This window comes from Tamandua tetradactyla, chromosome 22, assembly GCF_023851605.1.
Source record: "Tamandua tetradactyla isolate mTamTet1 chromosome 22, mTamTet1.pri, whole genome shotgun sequence".
Taxonomy (NCBI): domain Eukaryota; kingdom Metazoa; phylum Chordata; class Mammalia; order Pilosa; family Myrmecophagidae; genus Tamandua; species Tamandua tetradactyla.
This window is the reverse complement of record NC_135348.1, coordinates 20,433,198-20,452,896: the sequence shown is the minus strand read 5'-3', so window position 1 is coordinate 20,452,896 and position 19,699 is coordinate 20,433,198. Positions and strand designations below refer to the sequence as shown.

The following is a 19,699-nucleotide window of genomic DNA, read 5'->3' as shown; positions in this document are numbered from 1 at the left end:
GTTGCAGTGAGATTAATAGAGGAACAGCACAGGATTGAATTGAAGGATGAGGTCCTTTTAGAAAACTATTCAGAAGAAAGAGAAATAAATACGTATGAAGATTAAAAAGACAGAACTTCCGAAATTAAGTCACAAAGGGCCTAGGACATAGAAGTGGAGTTATCAAGAGCCTTATATTATTAAACTCTCAAAAACACACATGATTTTTGTATCTGTGGGATTCTGGTTTTCCATCCTCTTTCAATAGACTCACGTTCATGACAACACTAATCGTGAAATGAAACATCACATATTCTTTTAGAAATGGTAGAACAAAAATTTCAAGCTCAGCATTCAGCAGGGGTCCCTCCTTACCCTCAACCTTTTTGGTTAGCTGACCTATTATTTCAACCCATGTTCCTAGTACAGTACCTAGTTATCTAACCATCAGCATCTCGCAGGGGACCATTTGTAGCCGTGATGTTCTTGCTAATACTCCACCCTTTTCCTTGCAACAAAAATTTTAAATTGTCAACGTGGAAGACTAGACGTCTGTAAATGCTGCAAATGGGTCACTGTAACCACATTTTTCTGTATGTGGGAAGTTTCAGCCTAAATAAAGAAAGGCCAGTTATGTCACAACTGCTGAACCCAGAGTCAGCACAGAGAAAAAGGTAGTTCAAAGGAATTTCAGGTGTTACCAGCTGTCAACCAGGTGTTACATTGGCAACCAGTTCATTTTTCCGGTATCCCCCATAACCTCTCGTTCACAGTTTTAGCTGCTATGAGGAGACAATATATTCCTCCAGTGGCATTAGTTGAAAGTGACTTGTTCCACTCATGGCTTATTAACACCTGATTGACTGACTGCTCCCGAGTTAAGCTGCCACCCAGAAGCCCAAACTTTGAAAAGTAAATGGTCTGACTGACCACTTTGCATGAGATCAAAGGTCACGTCTTCTGTTATTGTAGTTATCGCTCACGGTATCTCTCCAGAACAAAACAAAACAAAACAAAACAAAAAAATGCACAGGCTTTAAAATATGAAAATAATAATAAAAATAATATACTATTGTACTGCCACCACCATAACTGGAAAGCATAGAAAATGATATGTTAGAAGTCCAGAAGTATGCGAGAAATAGAGAGTCCATTTCTGATCACTGTGTCTCCTATTACAGCTGTTGGCTGGGCGCTGGCCTTTTGACCACAATGACTTTGGCGTATTTCTGTGCAAGCTTTTCCCCTTTTTGCAGAAGTCTTCAGTGGGGATCACCGTCCTCAATCTCTGCGCTCTTAGTGTTGACAGGTAATGTGGTTCTTTCTCTTTCTCTTTTTTTATGTTCATAAAAATCCATTTTTCTTAAAAAAAAGAGCCGTCAAGGAGCCTTGAGATTTGGTGCCCAGAACAGTTGTTTAATTACTTTAAAGTAAGTTAAAATATTGACCATTTTGTCTTTGCTCTTTAGAACTGATTTACTCATTTATAAAATATTAGCCATTTCAGCTCAGGCAATTTATATTGGAAGCATTTTTCCAATTATATTCCATTTGTATCCTATGGCAACAGGGTGAAAATAAACATATTAAATAAAATAAACCTTGTGCAGAAGAGATCCCAGGACATGTATTCTTGTATTTCCAACTGGGGCATTTATTATTAGAATAAAAGAGATACCATTCAATTATATGTGTAATGCTTGATAACCTGAGCTTAATGGAGACTGAACAACATTGCTATATTCTCCTCTGTGCTTTTTTGAATGCCAGAAATGATTCATAACTTTTAAAAAGTAGGCAATCTGGGTGCACAGGTAGTTCAGTGGTTAGAATACCTGCTTTCCATGTGGGAGACCCGGGTTCGATTCCCGGACCATGCACCCAAAAATAAAAGAAGGTAAACACAGTAGCATCTTTTAATCCAATTCTGAAAACTCTATCAACTATCTCTAAGTCTTTCTCTAAATATAGCTGGTAAGACTTCTCTAAAGAAGCTCTTTTGAATTCCATGATCTTCTAAATGATATTTCACTCACTTTCTAGTATTCGTAGCTGGAATTATAAGGAATAAGGGTGGGGACTTTATAAAACATTCTGTGGTGCCCTTATTTCATATATAATTTAACATAAATGGCATTTAATGTCCTATTTAACTGGCTTAATATAATTTAGAAGAGCTCTCAATTTTTTCCATCTTATTCATAACCAGTCACTCTAGCAAACACCTGGGTACTGTCATCACAGAAAAGGCCCACTTTCTTAAAGAACATTTACGTGTTTACAGAAATTCTCTTCTTTATCATTTATAATTAATTTGGGGAATCAAAACATTGTTAAAACATAAAAATACTCATTCCATTAGTAATTAAAAATTATAGTATTATCCTTATTATAAATTTGTGGCTATAATAACTGTATAATACAAAAATAAACAAAAAGTTTAGTAGTTTTACTAAAATTAAATTTATTGTTTTAATTAAAATACTCAATAAAATCCTATTGGTAGTATAAAATGTAATAATGCTGTAGGCAAAAATGTTAACATAGCAACTATAAACCCAAAGTAAAAGACCAGAAATAATATCATCTGCTATTAATAAGGTTCTCAGTGATTCATAGGAAAACCTTGAGGTCCACATAGGCTACTTCTGCATCATATCACATGCTAGGGTCACATACCGTGGGAGGTCTCTATATCACTTCCACTTAACTAAATAGTAGATTGTGATGTTCGAGGTCATTTCTATTAAAAGTTGCATTAGCATTTATATTTGACTCTAATAAATTCTTACTCTGATTATGTTCCCAACTCTCAGTATTTCAGTAATGCCATTTTTTTCTTTCACCCAAAGTGGCATACACTCTAAAAATTAAAGGCTTTAAATTGTATCTATACTATTGTGGCTTAGTTTTCTTAGCTGCTCACATAAATATTATGCAATGGTATTTTGGTGTGCTAAAACTGCTAGATTACAATACACCAGAAATGGACTGGCTTTTATAAAGAGGATTTATTAAGTTACAAGTTACAAATCTAAGGCCATGAAAATGTCCAAAATAAGGCACCAACAAGAGGATACCTTCTCTCAAGAGGATACCTTCTCTCAAGAAAGGCCAATCGGGTCCAGGGTTTCTCTGTTACATAGAAATGCACATGGCAACATCTGCTCTTCTCTCCCAGCTTCTGGTTTCAAACAGCTTTCTAGCATCTGCAGATGTTTGTGGGTCCTTTCTCCAAAATGTTCTCTTCTAAAAGGACTCCAGTAAGCTGATTAAGATCCACCTTGAATGGGCAGGGTCACATCTCCATCTGACCTAATCAAGAGGTCCCACCCACAATAGGGCTGTACCCACAAGATTGGATTAGGATTGAAAGGACATGGGTTTTGTGGGGTACATAACAGCTTCCAACCAGCACAAATGGGTTGGCAAAAACAATGGGTTCCTATTAAAAAACAATATTAATAGCAGATGATATTGGCTCACAGTTTTGAGGCCAGGAAAAAGTCCAAATCAAGGCATTATCGAGTTGATTTCTCCCTGAAGACTGCGGCATTCTGGAGCTGGCTGCTGGTGATCCTTGGTCCTTGGCTTCTCTGCCAAATGTCAATGCATGTGGTGGTATTCCCTGGCCTCTCAGTTCTCTTCTGGGTTCTTTTGAATTTCAGCATCTTACTTCCCATGGCTTTCTCTTTCCATTTGAATTTCATTCTGCTAAAAAAGAATTTCAATAATAGGATTAAGACCCATCTTAATTGATGGCCACATTTTAACTGAAGCAACCTCATCAGAAGGTTCACACCTTATCAATGGGTTCACACTTACAGGAATGGATTGAGTTTAAGAACATGTTTTTCTGCAGTACAGACAGCTCCAAGCCACCACAAAAACTAAAATTTTTCCTTTATTTATAAAGCTGAATATTTGGAACAATCCCTATGTATTCTCAATTCCAATAATCAATTAAATTTTTTTAATTATAATAAAATTCTAAAATCTAAACTACTAAGTGCTGGATCCAGTAATCAAAACATTGGTAGTCTGCATTCTAAACGCTGCACTCAAGCTTGTAAAAACTGAAACCAGAAAGCAGTAGAAGAAAACTGACTAATAACTTTCTTGTTATTGTTCGCTTTTTTCCTTTGTTTTTTTATTTTTTTCATATAGCTGTGCATTTATCTCCATCAACTTTTTCTTTTCTTTTTTTGTGAAAAATAACATGAATACAAAAAAGCAACAAATTTCAAAGCACATCACAACAATTAGTTGTAGAACAGCTTTCAGAGTTTGGTATAGGTTACAATTTCAGTCTTAGTTGTTACTTCTGTCTGCTCTAAAGATACTGAAACCTAAAAGAAATATCAATATAATGATTCAGCACTTATACTCATCTGTTAAAACCAACCTTCTCTGTATAACTTCACCATCAACTTTGATCTTTTTCCTACTCTTTAGGGGTATTTGGGCTATGGCCATCTAACTTTTTCATGTTGAAAGGGACTGTCAATAAGATGGGATGGGGGATGAAACTAGTTGATGTTCTGGAGAGGCTAGGCTAGGTTTCAGGACTTATTTGGACCAGGGACACATCTGGAGGTCATAGGTGTCTGGAAAGCTACTCTAGTGTATGGAACCTTTGTAGAATATTATATAAGACCCTACATGTTCTTTAGGATTGGTAAGAATGGTTTCAGTTGGGGTTTGACAAGCTATGTTAGATAGCAATGTCTGACTGAAGCTTGCATAATAGTGACCTCCAGAGTAGCCTCTCAACTCTATTTGAACTCTCTCAGCCACTGATACCTTATTTGTTATGCTTCTTTTCCCTCTTTTGGTCAAGTGGTATTGTTGATCCCACAGTGCCAGGGCCAGGCTCATCCCTGGGAGTCATCTCCTATGGCAGCAGGGAGACTTTCATCCCTTGATGTCATGTCCCATGTAGGGGGAGGGCAATGATTTCACTTGCAGAGTTGGGCTTAGAGAGAGAGAGGCCACATCTGAGCAACAAAAGAGGTCCTCCAGAAGTAACTCTTAAGTATACCAATAGATAGGCTAAGCTTCTCTGCTACCTACATAAGCTTCACTGCTACCTACATAAGCTTCACAAGAGCAAGCCCCAATATTAAGGGCTTGGCCTATTGATTTGGGTGTCCCTAATGTCTGACACAGTATCTGGGGTTTCCCTGGTGTTAAAGTTTAATCGTTCCATATTTTTTTCTCCCGTCCCTCAAGGGACTTTGCCAATACTTCTTTCTTATCTGCTTTATATACTCTGGGATTTATCTAGGCATTAAACTAAGATATACAGATTTAAAGGCCCTCATTCTTATTCTGGGCTCCCTGTGTTTGGATTGTTTATATGATCAGACAGGTTGAGTTAGATTATGTGCTACAGAAAGTTTAGATTCTGGACAAAATAAACTTTTATTCTTTTGGACTCAAAGAGTAGATGGGGTTCTAAAATACAGACAATGTCATCCTTACCTGGTATACTGAATCCAAATAACAATTACCACTCAGAACTAAATGTGGCTGCTATAAGAGTTTACAATCTAGACCCCTGCTAATATCTTTTTGATCTCTAGTAAAGGAAGACCTCTGAACTTAAAAGGAATGGTAGAAATCCTGAATAAAGTTATAAATGTATTTAAAGACATAAAATTTTAAAACCTCCAGATTAAACATAAGAGTTAAAAACAAGTGAAGAAAGCAATAAGCTGGAGGAAAGTATTTGCAGCAAAAGCTACACAACATACTAATATTTTTAGTATTTAAAGAGGCCATACAAGTAATAATTAAAACCTTAAGAGCTCCATAAATAAATGTATAAAGGGCATGAGTGTAAAAAATCACCAAAGAAGAAATAAAAATGACTAAGGAACATATGAATAATGTTTATGTAATTAAAGGAATACTACTTAAAAAGCATATATAACTGGAAGGTGTACTAGTGAAAATAGAGATTTGTACAGCCTTTCTGAAAAGCAAAAATCCTCAAATGTCTTTGCCTTTTGATCTTGTAGTTATAATTTTTAGGATATATTCTAGAGAAATGAGCCAAAATTTAGATAGAGAATTCAGGCACAAAGATAATTATAAGAACTATTTACAGGAAAAAGTTGACAAGAACCTAATTGTCCCATATTAGGAAAATGGGTAAGGAGTTAAATATAATTTACATGTACAGTTAACTGAATATAAAATCCCTTGGAAAAAATATATAATATTATTAGAAGTGATGGGTTTTGGTATTTTGTTTTGTTGGTTTTCTTTTTGCTTTTCTTTAAATGCAGTTTTATGAGATATATTTACACACCATACAAACCAAAGGTGATGGTTTTTTGTAATGTTCTTTATGAGCAGGAAAAAGTGTCTAAAATTTTATTTCTATTATCTGTTACTGACTTTCCTTCTTTAGTTGATGACATTCTATACATTTTAATTTTTCTTATTTGCACAGCTTATTCCTATGATCTTTATTATAAGATGACACTAATTTTCTGTAGCCAGGTAAGTCTAAAATGTGATCACAATAGAAATAGAAATGTGAACAAAAACACTTGTTGTGGAGAAGTATATGTTCATGCCCAGCCTAGAGTTACTCCCATCCCTATTACTGCCCTTAGAAAAACACCACCAATTTTTGGAAAATATCATTTTACCAAAAAATTAAATTTTATGTCCTGAAGCTTGGATAAGGACCAGGATGATAACTAATTTAATGGAAGAGAAACTCAGCATTTGTAAGAGAAAATGGTACCTCTGACAAAGATCTAATAAGAAGACAAAACCACACAGACTAGTATATAACAAACAATACTGAGAAATAGAGGAATCAAGAGAGTAACGATGCTTGGTCTTTTGAACAATAACAGCCTAAATACAATTCCTTTTAAGTTCAGAGGTCTTCCTTTACTAGAGATCAAAAAGATATTAGCAGGGGCCTAGACTGTAAACTCTTATAGCAGTCACATTTAGTTCGGAGTGGTAATTGTTATTTGGATTCAGTATACCAGGTAAGGATGACATTGTCTGTATTTTAGAACCCCATCTACTCTTTGAAGAGAGGTGTTGATAAAAAGAGAAACAAAAATAAGAAAGGGAATTGGTTTGGCTTGGTAAAAAAAAAAAAAAAGGCAATATTTCTTCCTTATAATGTGTTTTCTTGCCTCAAAATTTGGAGTTTTATGAATACTGTTATATTGCATGGTACAGTGATCTCTTTGATACTTGATATAAATCTATTTGATAAATTTTTTCTTGATAAAAACATAGTAAGGCATGGTTTATTCCTTGTTGATATTATATGCAACAAATTATCCCTAGACTGAGAAGCATAATTAACAATTGAGTTCAACAGAAAGATATGGGAAGGAAAGGAATGATGGAGGGACATAAGAAATGAAATCTCTGAGTGAAATTCCTTCAGGAATTTTCAAGGTTGTGAAGACACTGATCTGGAAAAAAGGGAGAATGAAATGTATGCTAGGCAATGGAATTCCAAAGCCTTCTAAATCATCATCAAACCCTCCACCTCCCCCCCAAAAAAGATATAAATAATAATAGGGGGAGATAAAAGGTAAAAATTGGGTAGATTGAAAACATTGGGTCAATGAGAGGGAGGGGTAAGGGGCACGGGGATGTATGAGTTCTATTTATTTATTTGTTTGTTTATTTTTCTGGGGTGATGACAATGTTCTAAAAATGATCGTGGTGAAAATACAGAATTAAGGGATGATTTTGTGAGCCACTGATTGTATAATCAAGTTGAAATGTATGTGTGTGACTATTTCTCAATAAAAATGTTTTAAAAACTTCCACCCCTTCCCAAGTTCACATCGTTCTGCCCCTCTCTCTTCCCCCTGTCCTGAAAGAACTCTCAGAGGGCTGCCTGGCTGAGCTTCCATCATCCCTAGTGGAGGCCCTAAGCAGTGGGACAAGGGAAGATTGTAGTGTCCTCTTTCTAGAGAAGTTCCCTTACTCAACCCCTCCCCTCCCTTCATCTCGTGCATGAGGAATATGACCTGATGTCCAACCACAAATTAACAGATGTATATCTACCTCCAAATACCTTAAGACAAGGAGCAAAAGAAAAAGGGGGAAAAAAGAAGAAAAGAAAAAAAAAATGCCAAGACTCTACTCCACTGAAACTTGTCTCAGTTTTGTACCAAGGAGACGAATCATTTAAAAATTCCACTCCCACAAAAATCTGCCTTAATCCAGAAGGTTTTTCCTTGGTAATAAACTCATCTTTCTTTGTTCCCTTGATCCTTTCTTTATTATTCTTACATTCCATCTGGTATTGACTCTAAGCTTTAGAGTCTGTAATAGGGAATCTCTTTTGACATTTCGATTTCAAAAGCTTTCACACTAGAGAACACATCATTCACACTTCATTCCTGAAGATAAGATATTGTTTGTTTTGAGTCTTGATTTTGTGGCATAACAGTCTACTAAAAAAAAAGGAAACTACTCTATTTTTTTCTTTTCTCTTTTAATATAACAAGGAATAAAAAGAGGGAAACTGGAACCTGTTAGAAAACAATTTGTGATTGTGAACCCCTGCTTTAGTTTTGAGTTGAACTATGGCCTAGAAAAAATTCCCATGATGTTTTTTTTAATATGAAAAACCATTTCAGAATTGTTGCTTTGGTTTGTCCTTTTTCATTTTTGTTTTGTTTTGAAGGAAAATAGTGAGAAAAAAATATGCATCCAAATTCCATACCATTTTGTCTTGTGTTCACCCTTACCAAGTGTTCACGGAATGCTATAGGGTCAAAGAAAAGATCTAGCATTGTCCCTACCTGCTTTAAATCTGAATAAGGTAAACAAAGCAGTAAGAGAAGGCACATGGCTCTGGCCAAAATGGATGAGCTTTCCTTGTTAATTTCAAACATGGACTTCTCTCACTTTAACCTTTTTTACTAATTTCCCCCATGAATTTTTTATTTTGTTATTTTTTAAGAATCGCATCCTTAATCATCTTTTAAAAACTTAAAGCAGGGGGCCGCGGTGGCTCAGCGGGCAAAGTGCTTGCCTGCTATGCCGGAGGACCTCGGTTCGATTCCCGGCCCCAGCCCATGTAACAAAAAACGGAAAAACAAAATACAATAAAACAAGAAAATGTTTAAAGATGTTTCCCTTTCTTCCTTCCTTCCTTCCTTCTATCCTTCCTTCCTTCTATCTGTCTATGTTTCCCTTCCTTCCTTCCTTCCTTCTCTCTGTCTTTCCTTTAAAAAAAAAAAAAAAAAAAAAAAAAAAAAAAAAAAACTTAAAGCAGGAAGTTTTGAAAAAGACCAAAGAAATTTAGGAACAAATTTTAACCACTAACCAGCTCCCAGTGAAAGAATTTTTTTTCCTAATGTTAAGGAAGTATACCTCTGAAAATGAGCAAACTTTTCCCAACAAAAATGTAAGTAGTCTCCAGAGTGGTAATTATTATTTCTGGATTTTGAAAAAGAAAAAGGTAAGTAGCAATCTATTACCAATAATTAAAATAGTTATTCTTACAGGCCATAAGTGAGAATTTTGTATGTTAAGAGTTTGTTGGGGGGGGGTTAAAGTAGGGAAACAAATAGGAATGGGGGAGGGCAATTTACTATTATTCTTTATAAAATTAACAGTCATATTTAAAAGTGGAAAACAACTGGGATCATACCAATAGGAGGCCTGAACAGAGGTCCAACTTCTAGTTAAAAGTTATCTGGGGAAGGAGACCGAGAAATGATAAAGCTCTTTTAACAGCTATTCCAGAGTGATGTGTAATTAGATACACTGGGAAGTTTCAGAGATCTGTTACTAGATCCATTACTAGTTACTAGGCAACTGTTCCTGTTTTATATGCCTCAAACTCAAAAGTTGATATCAGTTCTTCAGCCCATCATTTCAAATAATTGGCTCAGTGGTCTCCAAGATACTTGCAAAACTTTATCCTAATTCAAGAAGTCTGAGAATAGAAAGCCTTCTTGACTAAAAGGGGGAAGACAGAAATGAGACAAAATTAAGTTCAGTGTCTGAAAAATTTCAAACAGAGTCGAGAAGTTTATCCTGGAGATTATTTGTATACATTATACAGATATCATTCTTTAGTTGAATTGGAGTGAGTGGAGGAAAGTACCTGAAACACCTGAGCTGTGTTCCAGTAGCCTTGATTCTTGAAGACGATTGTATAAAGATATAGCATTTACAATGTAATTGTGTGATTGTGAAAACCTTGTGTCTGATGCTCCTTTTATCCAGGGTATGGACAGATGAGTAAAAAAAGATGGATAAAAAGTAAATAATTAATAGAGGGGCCAAAGGGTAAAATAAATTGGGTAGATGGAACTACTAGTGGTCAATGAGAAGGAGGGATAAGGTGTATGATATGTATGAGCTTTTTCTTTCTTCTTTTTTATTTCTTTTCTGGAGTGATACAAATGTTCTGAAAAATGATTCTGGTGCTAAATACACAATTATGTGATGATCTTGTGAGCCATTGATTATGCACCATGTATGGAATGAATGTGTGTGAAGATTTCTCAATAAAAGTTTTTTTAAAAAAAAAGGAAGAGAAAAAAACAAAAATATCATCCCTTGTATCTTTCAGCCAAAATTATGTGACTCGGTCTTTCATTCTGGAAATTGTACAAGCCTAACAATCCCTCCACATTTAACATCATTAGAAGAAACCATGATTAGGGAAAACATAAAAAAAAAAAAGAAGAGAAGCATGAGAATGATTTCCTGAAAAGCTTCATGTTTATTTAGACTTGAACTTGGTTTCTCTTTTTAAGGATGCTTCTCCTGTTCTTTTGAATTTCCATCACACATAACAAATCAACCCCCAAATTCAACAATTTTAAACAGCCACCATTTTACTGTATCTCACGAGGTTGTAAGTCAGGAATTAGGCAATTCCTCTGTTCCTTCATCTGGGTTCACTTGGTGGCCATCAGCTGGTGGCTGAGCTTGTCTCATGGGTTCAGACTCAGCAGGGCCCATCTCACCATTCATGAAGGCCTCTCCACCTTGCTCAGAGCTCCAAGAAGGGACCTGCTGCTCTTCTTAGAGGCCACGACTGGAAGTGACAAAGCATCATTCCGGCTGCACTCTGTTTGTCAAAGCAGTCCCAGGCCCACCCACATTCAATGGTTCAGTTAAAGAAATGGCAAAGGACTTGTAGCCATCTTTAAATACCACACATAGTGTCTCTTAAAATTTCTTCCTGCTAGTATTTTGCCCCCAAATCTCTGCAAAGGCAATTGGTTTGTCTATCACATAAGAAATATAAATAGTAAGCATTACAAAAGGTTACTGATTTTTTAAACCTTTCTGTAGTAACAAATATACAGCACAAATTTCCCATTCTAACAACATTGAAGTGTATAATTTAATAATATTAGTTATATTCTCAATATTGTACGAGCATCACCTACATGCGTTACCCTTACTTTTTCACTACCTAATACAGAAATTACTCACTCACCTCACCAGCACCACCCTGCCCCCTGCTAACGTATAAACCACTATCCCTATGAAGTTTGCTTCCTCTATATTTCATATAAGCAAGATCATACAATAATTGTCTTATTGTAGATCTGGCCTATTTCACTCAACATGATATTTCAAAGTTTATCCATATTGACACATGTTATCAGAACTTCATTTCTTTTTATAGCTGAATAATAATATTCCATCGTATGTATAAACCACGTTTTGTTTATCCAGTCATCGGTTGATGGACACTTGGTGTGCCAATTTGAAACTGTTGTGCACCCCATATAAGCCATGTTCTTTAATCCTGATTCAATTCTGTAGAGTGGGATCTTTTGGATTGCTTCCTTAGCGACATGACCCACCGAATTGTGGGTGGAAACTTTTGATTAGGTGGTTTCCATGGAGATGTACCTCCACCCATTCAAGGTGGGTCTTAATCCACCTACTAGATTAAGTAAAATCCAAGGTTGGGAAGGGTCCTCCCTATGTTTCTTCTAGGAATTTTATGGTTTTAGCTCTTAGGTTTAGGTCCTTGATCCCTTTAGAGTTCATTTTTGCTTATGGTGTGAGGTTGGAGTCCAACTTCATTCTTTTGCAATTGGATATTTAAGAGTGAACCATTTTGGAAAGAGCAGAAAGAGCCAACATGAGACCCAGAATTTTGGAGATGCAGAAAGAAAACGCCCTCAGGAAAGTTGTTTGAAACAAAAAAGGCAAAGGACCAGCAGATGCCAGCCATGTGCCTTCCCAGTTAACAGAGGTGTCCTGGACCCATTGGCCTTTCTTGAGTCAAGTTATTTTTCTCTGGACGCCTTAGTTTAGACATTTTTATGGTCTTAGAACTGTAGATTTACAACTTAATAAATTCCCTTTTTAAAAGCCACTCCATTTCTGGTATATTGCATTCTGGCAGCTTGAGCAAACCAAAATACTTGGGTAGCTTCCATCTTTTTGACAATTATAAATAATGCCACTATGAACACTAGTGTGCAGATATCTTGTTCAGTCCCTGCTTTCAATTCTTTGTGGTACATACCAAGAAGTGGGATTGCTGGGTCTTATGATAATTTTCTCAATTTTCTGAGGAACTGCCAAACTGATTGCCACAGTGGCTGCATCATTCTACAGTGCCACCAGCAATGTATAAGTATTCCTACTTCTCATCATCCTCCTCAACATTTATTATTTTTCTTTAAGAATAGCCATCCTAGTAGGTGTGAAGTGGTATCTCATTGTGATTTTGATTTGTATTTCCCTGATGGCTAATGATGTTGAGCATCTTTTCATATGTTTTATTGGTCATTTGTATATCTTCTTCAGGAAAATACCTATTCAAGTCTCCCACCCAATTTTTAATCGGTTTGTTTGTCTTTTTTTTTATTGAGTTGTAGCACCCTATATATAATATTTTGGACATTAAACCCTTGTCAGATATACAATTCACAATTCTATTCTCTCATTCCATTAAGTTGTCTTTTCACTTCCTTGATAGTGTCCTTTGAGGTACAAAACTTTTTAATTTTGATAAAGTTCAATTTATCTAGCTTTTCTTTTATTGTTCATGCTTTCAGTGTCATATCTAAGAAATTTCTACAAAATCCAAGGTTGGAAAGGGTCCTCCCTATGTTTCTTAGAGAAATTTTATGATTTTAGCTCTTAGGTTTAGGTCCTTGATTCATTTAGAGTTCATTTTTGCTTATGGTGTGAGGTTGGAGTCCAACTTCATTCTTTGCAATTGGATATCCAGTTTTCCCAACACCATTTGTTGAAGATACATTCTTTCCCCAAGTCCATATATTTAACACCCTTGTCAAAAATCAGTTGGCCATAGATGCATGGCTTTATTTCAGAACTCTCAATTCTATTTCATTGATCTATGTATCTCTCTTTAAGCCAGTACTATACTGTTTTGTTTAATGCAGCTTTGTAGTAAGTTTTCACATTGGGAAATGTGAGACATCCACATTAGTTCTTCCTTTGCAAAGCTGATTTGGTTTGTTTGGGGCATTTTATGATTCCATGTGAATTTGAGAACTGGCTTTTCCATTTCTACAAAAAATGCTGCTGAGATTTTGGTAAGTATTTCATTGACTCTCTGGATAACTTTGGGTAGAAATGACATCTTATTAATATTAATTGTTCCTATCCATGAACACGGAATGTCCTGACTTTTATTTAGGTTTTCTTTTATTTTTCGGCAATGTTTTAAAGTACTTAGGCTACATTTTCATTCACTTAATCCAATAATCCAAGTCAAGATAATTAGGCTGAGAAAATAATTGAGAAAAAAATCAGTATGTACAAATGTGTTTCTAGGCATGTTTCTCACAATAGTGAAATGCCATAAATGATGTGAACATGGAAGAAAGATTTAAGTGGTATATCAGTATCTTCTTATACTGTGCAAACATTAAATTGACAAATGCTGTGCCTATTTTGAAACATTGGAGAGTGTTTTTTTTAACTTTTTTATTGTATAATACAACATATATACAAAGCAGAGAAATGAAAAAGCAATAGTTTTCAAAGCACTCTTCAACAAGTGGTTACAGGACAGAGCCCAGAGTTTGTCATGGGCTACTATATGATTCTCTCATTTTTTCCTTCTAGCTGCTCCGGAATATAGGAGGCTGGAGGGCTTAAATATTTTTTTTATCATCACAATTGGCATTTTCCCTTCGTTTTTGTGAAAAATAACATATATACAAAAAAGCTATAAATTTCAAAGCACAACACCACAATTAGTTCTAGTACATATTTCAGAGTTTGACATGGGTTATAATTTCACAATTTTAGGTTTTTACTTCTAGCTGCTCTAAAATACCGGCATCTAAAAGAGATATCAATTTAATGATTCAACATTCATATTCATTTGTCAAATTCCATCTTCTCTGTATAACTCCACCATCACCTTTGATCTTTCCATCCCCATAGTTTGGGCTATGGCAATTATAAATGTTTCATATTGGAAGGGTCTGTCACTAATATGGGGTAGGGAGATGGAACTATCTGATGTTCTGGAGAGGCTGGGCTGGGTTTCAGGACTTTTCTGGACCAGGGACCCATCTGGAGGTTGTAGGTTTCTGGAAAGTGACTCCAGTGCATGGAACCCTTGTGGAATCTTATATTGCCCTAGGTGTTATTTAGGATTGACTGGAATGGTCCTGTTTGGAAGTTGGCAGGCTATAAGTAGCAAGGTCTAACTGAAGCTTGCATAAGAGCAACCTCCAGAGTAGCCTCTCGACTTTATTTGAACTCTCTCTGCCACTGATACTTTATTAATTACACTTCTTTTCCCCCTGTTGGTCAGGATGGAATTGTTGATATCATGGTGATAGGTCTGGATTCATCCCTGGGAGTCATCTCCCACGTTGCCAGGAAGACTTTTACCCCTGGATGTCATGTCCCACATAAAGGGGAAGGCAATGATTTCACTTGCAGAATTGGTCTTAGAGAGACTGACGCCACATCTGAGCAACAAAAGAGGTCCTCCAGAAGTAACTCTTAGGCATGCCTATAGGTAGTCTAAGCTTCTCCACTATCTATATAAGCTTCAAGAGTAAGCCTCATGATTGAAGACATAGCCTATTGATTTGGGAGTCCTTAAATTTTGACTCGGGGGCAAACTGCTACTGCATGCTATGAGCTATGTTCAAAAGGAAACCATCAGCACTACCACAGCAACAGCAGAGATAAATAATGAGGGAGGGACAACTATTAAAGAATAGTTCCATATTCTTTCTCCCATCCCTCAGGGGAATTTGCCAATACTTTTTGATTATCCCACTTACTATACTCTAAAATCCAGACGTTACAATAATCTATACAGGATTAAGGGACCTCTTTCTTATTCTGTGCTCCCTGTGTTTCAATTGTTCAAATGAGCTATACAGATAGGTTGAATTAGATTATGCACTACAGAAAATTTTAGTTCCAGACCAAATGAGCCTTTCTTCCAATGGTCTCAAAGAGTATATGTGGTTCTAAAATATAGACGTCTTCCTTACCCGTATGTTCTGAATTAGTTTAACCCCAACCTGTTCGGCTTCATTCTTATCTCTAAATATCAGGTTATGTACATAAAACAGCCTCTCAAAATCCACAAATAATAATCACCACCCTGGACTTAATGTGTCTGCTCTAAAAGCTTACAATATAGGCCCCTGTTTTCTTATAAGCATTTTCTAAAGGTGACCATACCATTCATGTTCTTTTGTTTCTGGCTTATTTTGTCTCACCAAATGTCCCACATGTTCATTCATATTGTTGCATGCCTCACGACTTTTTCCTTTTTGTAGCAGCACAACCTTCGTTCATAAGTATACACCATCATTCACCAATCTACTTCTCCATCACTTCATCCTTCAGCCACCTGCATTCATCAGGCATCATGTAGAGGGCCCAAAGTCCTCAGTCCATCAACATTCTCAATTTTAGATCATTTCATTATTTCAAGAAAACCAATAAACACACCCTGGCCAAATAGGAAAATTAAACTTCCTCTTAACACTTGTCCCTCCCCCATTATTTATCTCTGTTGTTGCTGTGGTAGTGCTGATGGTTTCCTTTTGAACATAGCTCATAGCATGCAGTAGCAGTTTGCCCTCTGTACCCTGGACTTAAACACTCTTTGTACAAGAATCATATATTTGACGTAATTTTTGCAAGAACTAATTCATATTTCTAGTGTTAATCAGTGATACACATAGGTCTATACAACCCCTTTCAATCTTGTTCATCTTCAATATGGTAATATTACTTCTAGACCCACTAGAAAACCACCTTCACTCTTATCTATTCACTTACATTGAAGTTCAACCTTGTTAGCTAACGCTTCACCCATCTCTAGCGTCTATGTATCTCTAAATCCCCTATATTCTGTATTATAAGCCTCTGATTTTACCTTTATACTGGTCATAAAAGTGGAATCATACAGTATCTATCCTTTTTTGTCTGGCTAATTTCATTTAGCATTATGTCTCAAAGCTCATCCATCTTGTCATGTGCTTCAGGACATCATTTTGTCTTACTGCTAAATAATATTCCATCTTATGTATATACACATTTTATTGATCCACTTGTCTGTTGATGGGCATTTGGTTTGTTTTCACCTTTTGGCGATTGTGAATAATGCTATGAACATCGGAGTACAAATGTCTGTTTGTGTCACTGCTTTCAGCTCTTCTGGGTATATACCAACTAGTGCTATTGCTGGGTCATAGGGTGACTCGATATTTAGTTTCCTAAGGAACCGCCAAACAGTCTTCCATAGTGGCTGCACTATTATACATTCTCACCAGGAGTGCATAAGTGTCCCAGTTTTTCCACATCCTCCCCAACATTTATAGTTTCCTGTTTGTTTAATAGCAGCCATTCTTATAGGTGTAAGGTGGTATCTCATTGCAGTCTTGATCTGCATTAGGGAGAGTGTTTTTTAAAAGTAAATGAATAAAGCTAAAACTAAAATTGTAACAACTGTGATTATAATATATATTCAAAACTATGCCTACAAGAGAATAAAAATAAGCAAAGAATCTGAAGAAAGAAAATAGATTTGGTTGAGGTGGTACCTTTTGAATTTAAGTTTTATTTTCTAGAGTTTTACAGTCTATTTAATAATAAATTTAGTGACTATCCCAGACCATAGCTTAAATATTCAATAAGCATGGATTAAATGCCAACAGGCCTGGAAAACATGTAAAACCTATTTATAGACACAGACACAGTGACAAACATCTTTACATAAATAAAAGTATAATTTATAATTTTATTTTAGTATATGTCATGACAGGGTACACGCTGATGTACTGGGGAAAGGCTTTGCTGGAAATTGGTTGACCAGAACCTCAGTCCAGGCCCCTCATAATTCACTGAGGACGTAACTGGCAGATCCTCGAGTTCCTGATGGAATATGAAGCAGGGAAAGACCAGTTCAGAGGTCTCTCCTGGCTTTTAACTTATTTGATTCTGATGTTCTAACTATAACAGCTGTTGGTTGCCTAAATTAGAGCTGGCTGACAAAATAAGAAAGTGTTCAGAATGTTATGTGCTACTAGCTTTGGCCAAAAAAGTAAAATAAATGCACGGTAAGGAAACATTGAGAAAGAAAAAAAAAAGACACCTCATGCAATAGTATTTATTCAGTAGCTGTTGTTCTGGGTATTGTGAATAAAACCAAAAACACAAAATTCCTGCCTTATGGAAGCTTGTATTCTAAGGGGAGGGGTGGACATAGACAATGAACAAAATAAATAAAATATTTTGTTGGTCAGATGGTAACGCTATGGAAAAAATAAATCAGAGTGGGGGGACACTTAAAACTGGAGGGGAGTTAACATTTTTAAGCAGGGTTTTCAGGGAAGGCCTCCTCCAAAAGATATAATGGAGTAAAAATTTAAAGTGAAGAAGCAGCTCTGAAAATACTGGTGGTAAAAACATTCCCACAGGTATCTTCAGTGGGATGGGAAACAATGGAAAGTTTTTGGCAGAAGAATGACATGATGTGACTTACATTTTAACAGGTTCATTCTAGTTGTTGTGCTCAGGGCTGGTCTAGTTTCAGCAAAACAGGTGTAGGGAAACCAGTGAGGGATCTATTTCAATAGTTCAGACAGGGTGATCACAGGAGAGGTGGTGACAAGTGGTTGCACTCGAATATATTTTGAAGAAAGAGATTGAAGAATAGTTAAAGATTGGATGTGTGGTGAAAGAGAAGGAGAAGAATCAGGCTAACTCCAAGGTTTTTGGCCTTGGATGGTAAAACTGGAGAAAAGCAAGACTGGGGGCAAGAGAGAAGACCAAAAATCTGCTTTGGGAAAGTTTAAATGCCTATTAGATATCCAAATGGAGATCTCAAGCAGGCCATTGGATATACAAATCTGGAGTTAGGAGATTAGGTTCTAGGGTTCCGGGCTAGTCTTATAGATTGGGGGATTCTAGGCACATAAATAGTTTAGATGATACCAAAGCCATGAGACTGGGTAGGGTCACAAAGTGAGTGTAAAGATAGAAAAGAGATCCAAAGACTAAGCCTTGGGAGACATCCAATGCTATCAGCTTGGGGAGTAAGGAGAAACTAGCCAAGGGGACTAAGAAGGAGTGGTCTGTAACAAAAAAGGAAAACCAGGAGAGCTGAATGAAGACAGTATTTCAAAGAGAGATTTTTCTGGAATCAGTTGTTGGTCGGTTGGATCCACCCGTTGTAGATTTTTTTGAAGGCTGTTTATAATCACAACTGCTAAGGAAACATAATTCTGCATGTATGTGTCACGTAATTATATCCCAAATAGAAGTTATTTTAGGAACATCCAGCATTCTATATTTTCCACACCTTTCCCCACCCCCCATCACAAATGATTGAGTGTTGTGATTGTTCTCTTATGCTTGTTCTCTCCTTAGCTCATGGAGATATTATCAAGACCAGTGTGATTACAAATGGAACATATTCTAATGCTCAGTGATGTGGGTAGTGAAGGGAAGGTTTTATTATGAATCATTTACCTTACTAGACAATTAACATAATTGAACTTATACTAGATTACATGTGTAACATTCTGTGAACTCATGGCACATTGTAAAATAAAGCTAGTCTGTCAATATATTCATCATGAGAATGTGTTGACCACAATTCTTAACTTTAACCACTTACCACCCCCAATCCTGCCTAAGGAATCTGGATCTCTGAAGAGACAAGGTGTTTTACATAAATCACCTTTTCTGGTTATGGAACTAAGGAAGGGGGAGAAGAAATAGCTGTAAGATACAGACATCCCATCTCCCTTCCCTCTAGTTTTTACTTGGCATCAGGTTGCCAGTCTAACAGGGCAGCAAAGAAAAGTAAACAGAAATGGAAAGCAAAATAAGCAGCAGTCTTGAACCCACTGGAAATAACCTGCAAAATAAAAAATGCAGTCTTGATTATACGGTAAAGGGAACTTCTTGTGCTGTTTTCATAGCTGTATTTTATTCCATTCCCAATTAAGCTGGACTTTCTTATAGAGACTGCTATAGTATACCAAGCTTATTTACCCTAAACTTTTCGTGAAGCATTTCTCCATCATATTGTGCTGGATGTATGCCATGTGACACCATCATGCTTGCCAAATGTGTGGGCTTATAAGGAGGCAGTTCCAATGAAGAAGTAGGCAGCATAATTCCTGAGAGTTATGTTTTCAGAGATGCGCCTATCTAACTTTTCCAAAGATAGTGCACTAAGTATAAATTATAGGCGCTTATCATTTTT

At 36.3% G+C, this 19,699-nt stretch overlaps 1 protein-coding gene across 1 annotated transcript in view; it reads left to right on the top strand.

The window, feature by feature from the left end:
• EDNRA (endothelin receptor type A) overlaps positions 1–19,699 on the top strand; it is a 66,897-nt gene that overhangs the window by 27,281 nt on the left and 19,917 nt on the right. Inside the window, exon 3 of the mRNA XM_077139873.1 lies at positions 1,161–1,288. Within this exon, the coding sequence (XP_076995988.1) occupies positions 1,161–1,288 (128 nt within the window). The remainder of the gene's footprint in view (positions 1–1,160; positions 1,289–19,699) is intronic.